At 51.5% G+C, this 12,521-nt stretch overlaps 1 protein-coding gene across 1 annotated transcript; it reads right to left on the bottom strand.

Annotated features, from left to right (window-relative positions):
• Positions 1 to 705: 705 nt before the first annotated feature.
• TOP3A (DNA topoisomerase III alpha) lies at positions 706 to 12,427 on the bottom strand. Its single transcript, XM_086472953.1, has 19 exons — positions 12,242 to 12,427; positions 10,332 to 10,391; positions 9,849 to 9,922; positions 9,159 to 9,234; positions 8,511 to 8,619; positions 8,095 to 8,238; positions 7,397 to 7,567; positions 7,068 to 7,168; positions 6,874 to 6,948; positions 6,666 to 6,748; positions 6,338 to 6,545; positions 5,952 to 6,137; positions 5,398 to 5,527; positions 4,867 to 4,980; positions 4,625 to 4,790; positions 4,059 to 4,202; positions 3,646 to 3,768; positions 2,657 to 3,387; positions 706 to 1,627 (listed from the first exon to the last, which is right to left on the bottom strand). Exons 1-19 carry the CDS (start codon positions 12,425 to 12,427, stop codon positions 1,449 to 1,451), a joined length of 3,060 nt encoding a protein of 1,019 aa, XP_086329079.1. The 3' UTR covers positions 706 to 1,448.
• Positions 12,428 to 12,521: the final 94 nt, after the last annotated feature.

Genomic DNA, 12,521 nt, shown 5'->3' with positions numbered 1-12,521 from the left:
ATTTTAGCCGGCGGGTCTGTATTTTTAGGCCACAGCTGTTAATCGTGGGAGTGAGGGGTACGGGGAAACGCAACCTGCGTTCTCCTGACCTTATGCGGTGGATTTAGGCCCGATAGCGATGGCTGCAGCGGAGTTAAAGGGTTTCTTCTCCCTTGTGCAGACCTTAAAGTGAACCTGTGCTGTCTCCTCTGCTTCCAGCTACCCTCTGTGCAAAGTGCTTCAGCCTCCTGCCCGCCCTGGTGCCGTGTGTCACCTCGGTACTGACCCCCAGGACCTGCTCTGTGTCTAGAGCAGCATCTGAGACCCTGGGGGGACACAACTGAATGCTGTCCCCTGGCAGAAGAGGACACGGGAATCTTGTGGATCTACTTTTCTTTGATGTAGAGAGGAAGCCCCAACAGAGAGGGAGGAGGTAGCTTGGCTTCCCAGGGAGCTCAGGCTAAATGAAGTGCAGGAAAACAGAACCTCCCTGCAGCTGAGCCAGCTCTGTCTGTCCCTGGGCAGCAACACCACAGCAGATGCAGCCAGCGAGATAAAACCCTTTTCCCTGCCCCTCTGCAGCTCACGACGAAGTAACTGCGGGGAGTTTCTGCCAGGAAAGCTGCTGTATTGTTTTAGTGAGTGAGTGGAAAGAGCAGGATTGGGGTGGATGCTTTTACAGTAATAGCTTAACTATTTTAAGTAGGAAGAAATAGTAAGGCAGAGTTAAGATGTCACTGTATCAAATTTAAAAATTAAATAATCTTTTAATAAGAAACTTATTAGTTTGACAAAAATAACTTCCATCAGCTAGCAGCATCACAGAGGCATATCTCAAGGTTTGAGGAAGAACTCGGTTTCAAATTCAGGAACCATCTAAAATGAAGGCTTTTCCCGAGCACTGCAGCCAAGCTTCCCTTTCAGGGCAAGGACCACATCCAGCTTCTCTCCACCTGGCCCCCCTTCACTGGCAAGGGACAACCAAGGTAAGGCCCGGGGCGCTGTGACAAAAAAGAACGGGGAATGTTGCTGAGGTAACGGCAACTTAGAAGGGAACTTAAATAAAATTCCAGGCTGTGGAAAGCCCAGGACTGAGAAGAGCTCCGCAGCCCTGGGGTCTGCCCTTCCTGGGGCAGAAGGGCTGCGTGCAACCACCCCAGGGCAGGGGCTGCAGGGGGACGAGATCCAGTGTTGTTTTCTCTGCAGGTTTCCAAATGCCTCCTTGAAATGTTGAGGTTATTCCCAATCCGCTCGGCCGAAGAGCAGCTCCAAACAAAGGCTGACCCCCCGGTACCGGAGCCACCTTCCCGCGCTGGTTAAACCCCGCGTGAGGATGGAATCCCTCGGCAGGAGCAGCCTGCAACCAACCCCACAGACTCGTTTCTAGACTCCAGGTCCTTTCAGCAGTGGTTGCTCCAGTAGCAGCTCACGCCGCTGGAGCTTTCAGGCGCTCAAGTGTCCGTGCAGGCTCAGAGGTTTTGAGGGCAGTTTTTCCTCGTGTGGCCAGGCTGGTGGCAAATGCTACAGGTCCGTGGTTTCTTGGCAGTGGCTTCCGAGGAGAGGCTGCTTGGTCTCTTGGTTTTAACTCCTAACCCTCTTGAGTATCCACTGCTGCCAAAGTGGTTCAAAGAGACGTCTCCAGAAGGCCCTAGAGAGAAACAACTTGCATTTAAGTACCTTTGAAAATATAAGTAGGTGAGAAACAGAAGGTAAGTTTAAAATGGCAGATCAAGGATTTTACTATCCCAGCCACTCAGGTTATTCCCGAAACTGCACTTGCTTCACGTTTGTCTAAACAGTTAAGTGTTGCCCACATGTCTTGCAGCCTTAGAGAAATGTGGGAGCAGGACAGGGGAAACTGAAGTGCCCGGCTGCACGCTCTGGTCTCCAGCTCAAGGAGGAACCACAAAACACACCAGAGGAAAAACTTGGGTTTTAAGTCGTTTGGAAAACTTGATTCTACCCCTTTAGGCCCAAATGTCTGAGGAGGAGGAGGAGGCCAGTGTTGAAGATCTCAGACCACCTCTCCACCTCTGCACTTTGCTTACTGTCCCTTTGTGTCAACACTCCTTCTTTTGCATCCTTATTTTGTGATTTTTTTTTTTTTTTTTCCAACGGGCATTTGTTCCCAGCATCTTTCCCCAGCAGCCACCCCCCGTTTCTCGGCTCTCAAAGCTTCAGAAAGATTTGGCCTTTCACTGCATTCCCGAACTAGGGCAGAGGGAGCAGCCGTTTCCCTGGCATGACAGAAGGGGGTTTAAGATCTCCAAAAGCGGTGCCGCGGCTTCACCTCCGTACCGGGTATCAGCTCTCACAAAGCTCAGCGCTGTAATTTGGGAGGACAAATTCCCACACAGGCTGTTGGAACGAGGGCTGGGTTTTATCTGAGTCATGGACACAGATGCTGAAGCTTACTGCATCCTGCTCGGAGCTCAGCAGGCGTGTGCTACGAGGACATACCCTGCCAGCACGTGGAAAGGCAGACTGTGCTGTCACAACCAACACCTGAAGCGCTACAACGCCGCTGACAGCTGTCCCCAAGACAAGCCTGAAATCTGTTAAACCGTAGGAGTTGCTACCGGAGCCGTCACGTCGTGGCAGCGCTACGCAGGCGCGAGAAGCGCGTTGGGTGGAGCCTCAAGAACAGCCCCAACCCTCAGCCCCGACCCAGCCTCACCTGGTGCCACGTTTTCATCTGCCCACTGGAAGAAGCCACACTGCTGCTCGCGGGGCTTCGAGCAGGTGTGGAACTGCCGCCCCTTGTTGGGGCCGTCCTTTTGGACGGTACGTGTGGCAGCTGGCTGCTCGCACTGGCAGACTGTGCCGCCTCCCGCCTCGGAGCCGCTGCTTCCAAAGAGCTCTGGGCCTCTCCCTCCTCCTGGGCGCCGAAATCCTGCTGGGGCCCTTCCTGCAAAGGGCTGGGGCAGCGCAGAGTCCCGCGGAGTCGCGGTGCTTCCGTCCTCCGGCCGCTGATCGGCCCAGAGGAAGAAGTTGCAGGCGCTGGTGCCGCACTTGTAAAACCTCCTGCCTTGGTTGGGCCCTTCTTTGCGCACGGTGAGCAGCAGGGCTTCCTTCCCGCAGTTGCACACCACGGCGTTGTTCCCGTCCTCTGGAGCAGCCGGAGGAGCAGGCCGGGGCGTTCTCGTGGAGCTCAAGGACCGTAGATGTCCTGGCGGCAGGGTTGTGGTCCCCCTCACGTGCCTGTTCTCCTCACTAGCTCTGCTGAAGGAGTTGTGGATCTGTAAGTGATGAGCTTGCTGGCTGGCCGGCGGGGCGGGTTGGGACGACCTGTGCAAGTACTTGAGGTCCAGGAGCTCTTTTAGCATCTCATCGCAGCCTCCGACGCAACCAACAAACTCCAGGGGCATCATGGGTGGAACGCTGCCTCTCTTGAATTTAAACTTCAGTCTAAAAGGAAAGCAAGAGTGAAAGTCTCCTGGTTCATGCAACTCCTCATCAGCAGACCTCAATTTGGACTCGATTTGGTTTTGTTTTGTTTTAAAATTCATTATTAACTATTCATTACCCGACCCCTCTTCTTTCTGTCCCCACCCCATGAGAGCACTGCTCCGGTTTTCCAAGACTGGAACAGAAAACGGTTGCCCAGTTAACCCATGGAAGTGTCCAGCCCTGATGGCTGACACTGGGATAACTGGCACGACCTACCTGTGAACTGGATGGGGTTTACACACAGCACAGACGCTCTCGTCCCTGGCCACGTCCAGCACAAAATCGGGAAACCAGACTGCAGTTTTACAAGCTGGATAGCCCGTGCAGCTGAGATAGAACCTGCCGTGGGACAAAGGCACCAGGTGAGGAAGAGGCAAAGTCAAAACCGTCGGTGATCTGTTCTCCCGTCTTCTCAGCCACCAGAAATTGTCAAAACAACCATTTTTCAGGGCAAATACGTACTTGAGAGCGAAGTTCAGCTGAGTCCACACAGCTTACGTGGCTGGTGGAGTTAGCTACTGCAGCCCAAGTTTTCAGGCTTGCTGCAGAGGGGAGGTAAACGAACAATCCCTAAAAAAAACACAAACCAACGCAGAAGGCTACTGTCTACAACAGGGAAGGCCACCGACCCGCCGTTCTTCTTGGTCTTCAGGACCATGTCGTGGTTGCACTGTGGGCACTTCCGAACGGAGACGGGCATTGCTGGGTACACCTCCTCTTGCTCTGCGATTTCTGTGGCTTCTCCAAAATACTGAGCCAGGGCCTGGTCCAACCTGTAAGGAAAGAGGTAGAGCGTCCTGTGCGTCTCCTCGGCAAAGAGCAATCGGGCACTGGCACGAATTAGCGCCTGCTGCCCTTCGCGCAGCCCCTCGGAGCTCCTCCGTGAGTCTGCTGACCCAGCGCCACCCCTCGGAACGGGCCAGGCGTGGGGACAGCGTGAAAGAGGTCAGTGCACGTCGCCACCTCCTCCCAGCCAGCTCTGAATTTAACCTTAAGGGTTTAAACCCAGACGAGCCGTTAGTTGGCACCAACACGGGACAGCGTGCCAGGCTGCGGGTCATCCCTTCCCATGCAAATGCCTACACACCCTGGGCAGAGCTCCAGGGCAACGGTGGGACAGGATCCCACTCCAGGCTGAGCCCCAGCTGAGAAGCCAGCACCTCCCAGAACTGAAGAGGGCAAAGACAGGACTCACTTGTTGGCTCTGGCCACAGCTTCGATGAAGACTTGCTTGTACTTTTGGACCTGCTGCTGCAACACTGCAGATTTGTCTTTCTTCCCCTCACAGATCAGTTTCAGATCAGCCTCCAGCTCAGCTCGGAGGTCAGGCTTGGACATCTCGTAGCCCATGGAATCGTAGCCTGAGGAACAGACCGCATGGTGAAGGGAAGGAGCAAGTGAGGAACCTGCCACCTCCCTCACGGGCTCTGCCCTTACCTTCCACCAGCCCCATGCCCAGGTGGCCTGGCAGGAACCGCTGATCCGCCGTCAGGCCCACGTACATCCGCGTCTTAATCGTCTCGATGTGCTCGGCGTGAGTGGCGTCGGTCCCTGAAAGCAGACGGGTTGTGGGTGGAACGAGGTGCCAAGAAGCGATTTTTTTTTTCCCCCCCGTGCCGAGTGCAAGGTGCTAAAGGGACAAGGAGACAACTTAGGGTCAGGAGCAGCGCTGCCCTCCTGTCCCACTGGCACTCAGGCCAACAAGGTGCTGGCAGGCACACCCTGGACCCGAAATTGCACGTCTCCCTAGGTACTGGAGGCACTCTGCAAGCTCCTTCGGCTCTGTGGGCTTTGCCTGCAGGTCTCTACTGTCCCTTTGCTCTGTGCATTTAAGTGATTTCTTATCTGAAGGGGCTTTTAGAGAATTCCCTGCTCTGAGGGTGGGACAGAACGGGTGTTAGAGAAATTGAAACGAAGCTTCTGAACCAAGCCCTCCCAAGAGCCAAAGGCCACGCTGCCAATACTGACCAATGCCATGTTTCTCCATGAGAGCAATGAGATCCGCTTCTGTGAGGAGCAATGGAGGGCTGGTTTCCCCATCCACCATCTCCACCGTAGTGGGCTGAAAGCGAGACCCTTTCTGATAGAGTGGGATAACCTGAAGGGAAGGAGAATCTCTTTGAAACGGCCTTCTGGTCCTTTCACTGAAGGCAAAATGTCACGTGAACAGCAGGCCAGCGCAGGGACAGAGCAGCACCCTGTTCTGGAGGAGATCCAGTCTCAGGGTCCTCAGGATCAGCCAGTCATGAGCTGCCAGAGATCCCAGGGAACAGCAACTGCAGCTCCTCTTGGTGAGTAAAGTCAACCCCACAGCCCTGTACGGTCTCTGCTTTGGTGTTAGAAGGGGGAGAATCTATCCAAAGCTGACACAAGAAAGCTGCCCAGGCTTTCAGCAGAGATGGCTCCGAGTGAAACAGCCAGTGGGGCAGAAATTGTCACTGTAGAGGGGTCTGAAGCTGGCAGTACGATTTTAAACCCCAGGTACTTTAGCCTCTCCCATCTACGTTATCCAAGGGTATTACCTTATCGCTCCACTTCTCGTAAGGATAGACTTCCAGATAATTTCGGGCCAGGATCATTAGTCCTTGAGCAATGAATCGCTCATTAGCGATGTCGATCTCCACGGTCGTTTCCTGTCCCTTGGCATCCTCGGAGCAGCACGCCAAGAAATGGCGCACGATGAACTCGTACAGTCTCTGCTCGCTGCCCTAATATCAAACAGAAAAAAGATGGGTGATACCAAGCAAAAAAAAAAAAAAAAAGAGAGAATCCTCCTGTGTTAATATCAAGAAATATTAGTGAGATCTCAGGTGAGGATACTGGGCTAATGACCATATTACTAAGACTTCTATCTTTATTTATCAAGCAACGCAAACCATCCGGTTCCCTCCGCCATTGTTAAACTCACCTGCAGGTTAGCAGCGTATTTTGTGGGGTGAATGGGAGGGTGAGCCTGATCTGATTTGGTTCCACTCCGAGGGGTTGGCCCACCCCGATCCAAAATCCTCTGTGCAAACGCTCCCCAGTTTGGGTCCTGTGTTTGCTGCTGTACTAAGGCAGAGAGGTTCAGCTCCTTGGGGAAGATGTTGGTCTCGGTTCGGGGGTAGCTAATGAACCTTCAGAAGAAAGGCAAGAAGAGCACTTTAAGAGGTGCTCCAAGATGCTTCCCATCTTGGACTAAAGACCATTTCTTTGGGAAAGAATTAAGTTTACCAAGCCAAGTCTGGCTTTCTTACCCTTGAGTATAGAGTTTTTCTGCTATTCTCATGGTTTCCTTTGCGTTTATTTTCAGCTTGCGGGAAGCCAGCTTCTCGAGTTCCTGCGTTGGGAGGAGCCAGGAAAAAAAAAAAAAAATAAAGTATTTGTGCAGAATTCAGAGTGGTGAGTAAAATATCTCTTCAAAGCTTCTTTCCGAGAAGTCCTCCCAGCATAGTTCAAACGTACCACAGTGTCCAGGGGCAGGGGCCTCCATTTGCTCTTTGGCTTGCTCCCAACCTCAACCACCGTTGCTACCGGATCCTAAACACAGAGGAAGCAAAACACAGACTCTCCTTTACACAAACTGCTCTTGGAACGAGCCGGGGGCAGGCCCTGTTTGGCTGACAGCGGCTCGCACAGCTACGGACAAGCTTTCCTACCTCCATACACATCTGGTAAAGGACCAGGCACGCTGTGTGATTAAAGAGCCGGTTCCTCTTCCAGTTGAAGGCCACGCTGCCATCTTCATGGTCATGTGTCACTGCGGTGAACAACAGGTCTGAGTGATGCAGCAGGAGCAGCATGGACACAGAGCAGAGGGAGTGGGGCCACACTATTGGGAAATCTTTTCGGTTCTGCTGAGAGGTCAGGGCAAAGGAAGCGGACGCCACCTCTGCCGCACTGTTTGTGTGCTGCCCTGATGTTTTTCCTTTCTAAACACGTCAAGCCCTGTAAGGTGGAGCCCAGGACTCGCTTTCTCCAAGCATACCTTTGATTTTATAGAAGGCTTCGGGAACAAAGGCCTGGATGGCTTTAAAGCGTTCAACTACAAACCCCAGCGTGGGGAACTGGCAGCTACCGTAGCTGATCAGCTGATCCGCTAAAATATTGGGGAAGATCTTCCGGAGCCTGAGTGTCTGGAATCTGGTAAAGGCAGCACCTGAGAAAACAAAATGGACACCAGAACTGAGTGATACAACGTTGGAGGAGAACCACAACGCTTCAGATGGTCCTTTTTATTACTCTGAGTGTTAATTTCACTCTGTCACTCAAAGCTGCAGAAGCCTGTCAGTGCTGCGCGAGCTATAAACCCAACATTCCCTTCGAAGAGCATGATTCCAGTAAAAAATGAGATGTGATGTAGTTGTATCTGAGCTAAAAATCAGATTTACGACGCTACAGAGAGCACTTCTGTCTTTTGTTGGGGACAGAGACGATTTCTAAACACCCCTCGCTGCGCTTTAACAATGTGCATTCAATGTGGTTAGACAAGAGGCGAGGACGAGCCTGACGGCTGGCCATCTTGTTTGCTCAGCAGTCCAAGGGAGTTCAAGTATTTATAGACACTAAGCTGAGAACAAAGCCGTCCCCCTGCCTACCTACCCCACTCCTGTTCCCTTTAGCAGAGCTGCAGGCAGCAGCTCAGGCCCAGCAGCCTGCTCTTATCCCCACGGGGTGACCACACACCTATCCTGAGGTCCAGCTCCTGCCTGACATCGACGGCGTCGCTCGTTTTCTGATCGGGTTGGGTGAGGTTCTCGCAGGCCGTTCGGACAGCGTGAAGCGTGATCTCTGAGAAACGGGCTCGGAAAACCTGGAGGTTTGGCTTTACTGTCAAGAGAGAAAGGAAAAAATAAAAATCAGAAAGCGACTCAAGCACCGACGGAAAGGAGCAACACACAGTGACTTCAGAGAGCAGGCTGTCAGCTTTCCAACAGCTGAATACACTCCTGGACTATGGGAGCCAGGTCTTTATCAGAACTACAGTCAAGGTATTTAACCTGGACGCAGTAAGATTAAGACCACGTGTGTCAGAAGATCCCTGAGTAGGGATACCTGTGAAACCAGCACCGTAACGGGCCTCAGACCGATGCTCTACGCACCAGCTTTGCAAACGTGAATGATCTCAAAGCCGATGTTCTCTCCTTCTCGATCGCAGTCAGTCCAGATCACCAGAGCTTGGCACTGCTGGACTTCTCGTTCCAGGGTTCTCTGAGAGGAGAAAACAACACAGAGCAAGACGAACAGGCCGCTCGCTTGGTCGGTTCCTTTTAGAATGACTCACTCGCTGAACACGAAATGCAATGGGTATCCATGGAGATAGGTGGTTGCAATAACACGTGTAATTGTGTCTCTCATGAGATTAGGCAGCTTTCGAAAGAATTGAGTCATTTATTTACATCCAACTCTGTTAAAAAGCACGGCTTGGATCGGATTGTACCACAGTCTTTTCTGAAAATGCCTTTTTTTTTGTAAAATGGAGAGACAATTACCAGTTCCACCTTGTTGGAACCAACATTTCTACTTTTAGCAAAGTAGTTGTTCCTTTCCTGCACTAATTGTGCACAAGCAGGAGAGTCAGTGTCGCAAATTAATAGCACATCTAGTCCTAGGACATGCAGGAGGAATTTGCTAAGCTGTAGAACCTGGATGTTAAGGACAAAGGTACAACCCTCCTTCTGTCTGAGACAATATTTGTAGAACCAAGCTCTGAACTCAGAGTTTCAGGGAAACTCTTAAAAACCACATACCTTGATATCCACGTAATTTTCAGGGCAATACTTCTCAATTTCAGCATCAAAAAGAGCTAGAGGGTTGCAGCTATGCCTGGTAAACAGAGGATAAACAGTGTGCAAAACAAAAACTAAAACATCTTGTGAGAGACTAACTAATGCTGTCTTGTGAGGAAGTGCTGTTCAAGTGCTGGAATTAATAATATATGTTGTTATGGGCCTCGTCTTGGACAACTTGGAGTTCACATGAAAGGCTGAGCTACGCTTGAAAGCGACAGAACCAAAAAGCAACCCGAGAAAACAGCAAATCTGGAAGGCAGCCCTAAACAAGCAACTCCTCTTACTTCAAGCACAGAGAACAACGGGGAGGGAAGCTAGAGAAAGCGCCTCACTTTGCAGGACAACTCCTAGTTGAGCAAAGAACCCAAAAACATCGATCCAGTTTTGGAATCAGTTTAATTCCTTGGGTCTGCCTGAATGTATTTTAACCAGTATTCTGTATTTTAACCAGTATTCTGTCTTCAGGGGTTTTTAGCGCTCTGAAGACAGTGATTTGAAACAATATTTTAGCTATTCTGCATAAAATTTGGTCACCCTGCTCTGCAGCGGTGTCAGAGTCCCTCCCTGCTCCCTAGTCTTCGGCCTCAGCTCAGGGTGGGAAGCAGAAGCTGACAGCCCCCTTCCTGCCAGGGGGTGCCCAGTACGAACCATTTGCGAAAGGGCAGCCTGAAATCATGAGCCAGTAAGTGTCCCGACACGGATGTCATCACCATAGTAACGTTCTGCAAGAGACAGAGCAAGGGAATTAGCACCCAGCTTCTGCTAAAAACCACCCAGATCTTCACGCAGTTCCAGACTTACCCAATCCAGGACACCTCCCTCCTCCTAATGTATCATAACAAGCGCTACTGACAGCTCAATCTATGGCCTCAGCCTCCATTTTTGGAGGAAGCTTCCCCCCTTCTAAACAACAATTTCTTGTTGACTGACATAAAACCAGCCAAGTTGAAAGACTTCAAGCCACAGAACACGTCGGTGGTTGAGCCAAGAAAAGAACATCTTGACTTTTCCTCCTCTTTGGAAAAAAGTCCCCGTCACTGGATGTGGATTTCACAACTTCTGACAAACGCCTTTTACTAATTAGTATTTTGCACTTCTCTAACCCAGCAGTAAAATGAAAGAAAACTCTACCTGGCCAAACATCTGGTAGTCGTATTCGTAGATCTTGTTGAACTTGGAAAACCCTTCTCGCTAGAAGGAAAAGGAAAGTCGCTGAGTTTCTGGCTCCTGACAGAAACCAGACGCGTTCCGCCTCGCTTTGTACACGCGGTTAGGGCAGAGCCCAGAGGAGCTTGGGGCAAGTGAAAAGCAGGAACTGTAGCTAATGGAAATTGCCTGTATCACTTACGGAGACGTTGACACGGTGCTTTTCAACCTACGAGTGTTTTAAACCATGCCTGCAGGTTTTAAAGTATTTTAAACCATGCCTGCAGGTTTTAAAGTATTTTAAAGCATCCATCTCCCCATCGATAGTGACCCCAGTGAAGAACAGATCTGTTTAACGGGGCTGGCCAGTTACACTCCTGACAACCAACTGCCCTGCTCCAACTGACCATGAGTGGGCCAGCTCCGGGTCCCCAAGACCACCGTCCACTTCACTGAGCCTCGTGAGTTTCTAGAGTGGGTATTTGCTGCTTTCTCTACAGAAGCAGGATGGTATCTTCCTTGATTGGGACTGTCAGCACTCAGGTTCTCCATAAAACCTTTCACTCAAAGATAGTTCTGGCCTCAAGGCGCCGTCTAGTTCCTTAGCTTGGAAATGCCGAGTAATTATGCAAACCGTTAAAGGTCACAAAACGCAGGAAAACAGAGAGGAGAGGTCTCTGAACTCCTCTCCTCCAAACCACAGACCATCTTTGCTTTATTACGTGAACTTCAGTAAACCCCAACACTTGCTGACGCTGCAGAAGCGGCGCTTTTTGACTGGGAAATACACACCAACAGCTGGTTTCAGTTCCCGAAGCCTTTCGCCTACGCTGCAGAGCAAGGGACAACGCAGGGAGCCCTCACCGCGGAGCTGAGTGCCTGGAGAAGGCGGTTCTGGGCAGAGGGGAGCGCAGCTGGCAGGGCTGAATCCCAACAGGACGTAAGTCCCAAGGAAAAGGGGTCTAAGACTCCCAGATACAGTCGGGCAAGAGGTGCTTGTCCCCAAAAGAAAGCCACTCTCGCACCCTTGCGTGGTCAGAGACAAAACCAGTGCAAGGGGTTGCAGGTGCTGATGGGAACCGCCTGTGCCGAGCTCTGCAGGGCGGGCTTGTTGATGAAAGGTCGCCGTCACGACAAACTTCTCCACACCGGTGCAGAGGAGCCGGCACTTCTTTATGGCAGCGCTGGGAAGCACGGGGGATAGCTCCTCCTGACGTGCTTCAGGGTTACATCAAAAAATTCAGCATTTTATACCCTTTTTCTGCAAAGTCATGATCTTTAACATATTTTAACATCAGCATGCATGTTATGCCTGCTATTAATTTTGACATTTACGACTGGTCCACCCTATTAACTAACTTCATTAGTATTCCTATACTAATATAACCATGGGTTATCTTGCTGATCAAGATCTCTGATATACAGATTAGGATGGGGAGGAGGTGAGGGTCTTCACCTTAACATTCCTTAGTTTCTCAGGTTTCATCCCATAAGATAAGAAGACGTGCCAAGAACGGGCACTTTCACTCCCCGTCCCTGTCTCCCTGCCGCCCTGTTCTGGACAATTTCACAATGAGCAGCAGCTTTAGCTTTGGCCATTTTCGTAAGGCAGCAGCTGCTGTTTCTGAGCATCAGTGAGGTTTTGGATATTTCTTCCTATAACGTAAACTGATTGCATTCATACACAGCGTCAGTTATTCCTTCAAGCAATTAAGTCGTTCATTAAAAGCAACTGGTGATCAATGAAAAGTAATTATCTATTCAAAATCCAAACTGGATTTTAACAGGCCGGGGCTACCACACAAGCCACAGCCTGCACCCGAGACCAGCCGCCCCTCGCCAGCCAGCCCTGGACGTGCAGCGGGAAGCCGTAAGGAGACGTGGCGCCTTCCTACCCGCCGCATCCTGCTGTTGGAGAGCAGCTCCGCGATCCCCCGAGCGGCATCGTTCTTCTCGGCCACGCACAGCACCTTCCGGATCCTCTGCCGCGCCATGTCCTCCGCCGCCCGGGAGAAGAGCCGCCAGGGCTGCGGCAGCATCCTGACCCCGCAGCTAGCCAGGACCCTCGCTCCAAAGTTCATTCCAAGAGACGGCGACAGCTCCCACGGGACCAAGGCATGCTGCTGTGGCCTCGCCTCGGGGCCGGAGCCTGCCAGGGATGGAGAAGAACGATCG

This window comes from Leptosomus discolor, chromosome 14 (assembly GCF_034619465.1).
Source record: "Leptosomus discolor isolate bLepDis1 chromosome 14, bLepDis1.hap2, whole genome shotgun sequence".
NCBI lineage: Eukaryota > Metazoa > Chordata > Aves > Leptosomiformes > Leptosomidae > Leptosomus > Leptosomus discolor.
The sequence above is the reverse complement of the archived record's forward strand: the minus strand, read 5'-3'. Positions and strand labels throughout refer to the sequence as shown.

What these genes read in the sequence shown, in the direction of transcription:
- TOP3A (XM_086472953.1), bottom strand. Translation starts at nt 12,427, where the DNA reads ATGAACTTTGGAGCGAGGGTCCTGGCTAGCTGCGGGGTCAGGATGCTG. An exon ending in GCTGTGGCCAGAGCCAACAA is followed by an intron (nt 4,203 to 4,624) that starts GTGAGTCCTGTC and finishes CTTTCCTTACAG; the next exon opens with GTTGGACCAGGCCCTGGCTC. An exon ending in AAACCCCATCCAGTTCACAG is followed by an intron (nt 3,388 to 3,645) that starts GTAGGTCGTGCC and finishes CTTTCCTTTTAG; the next exon opens with ACTGAAGTTTAAATTCAAGA.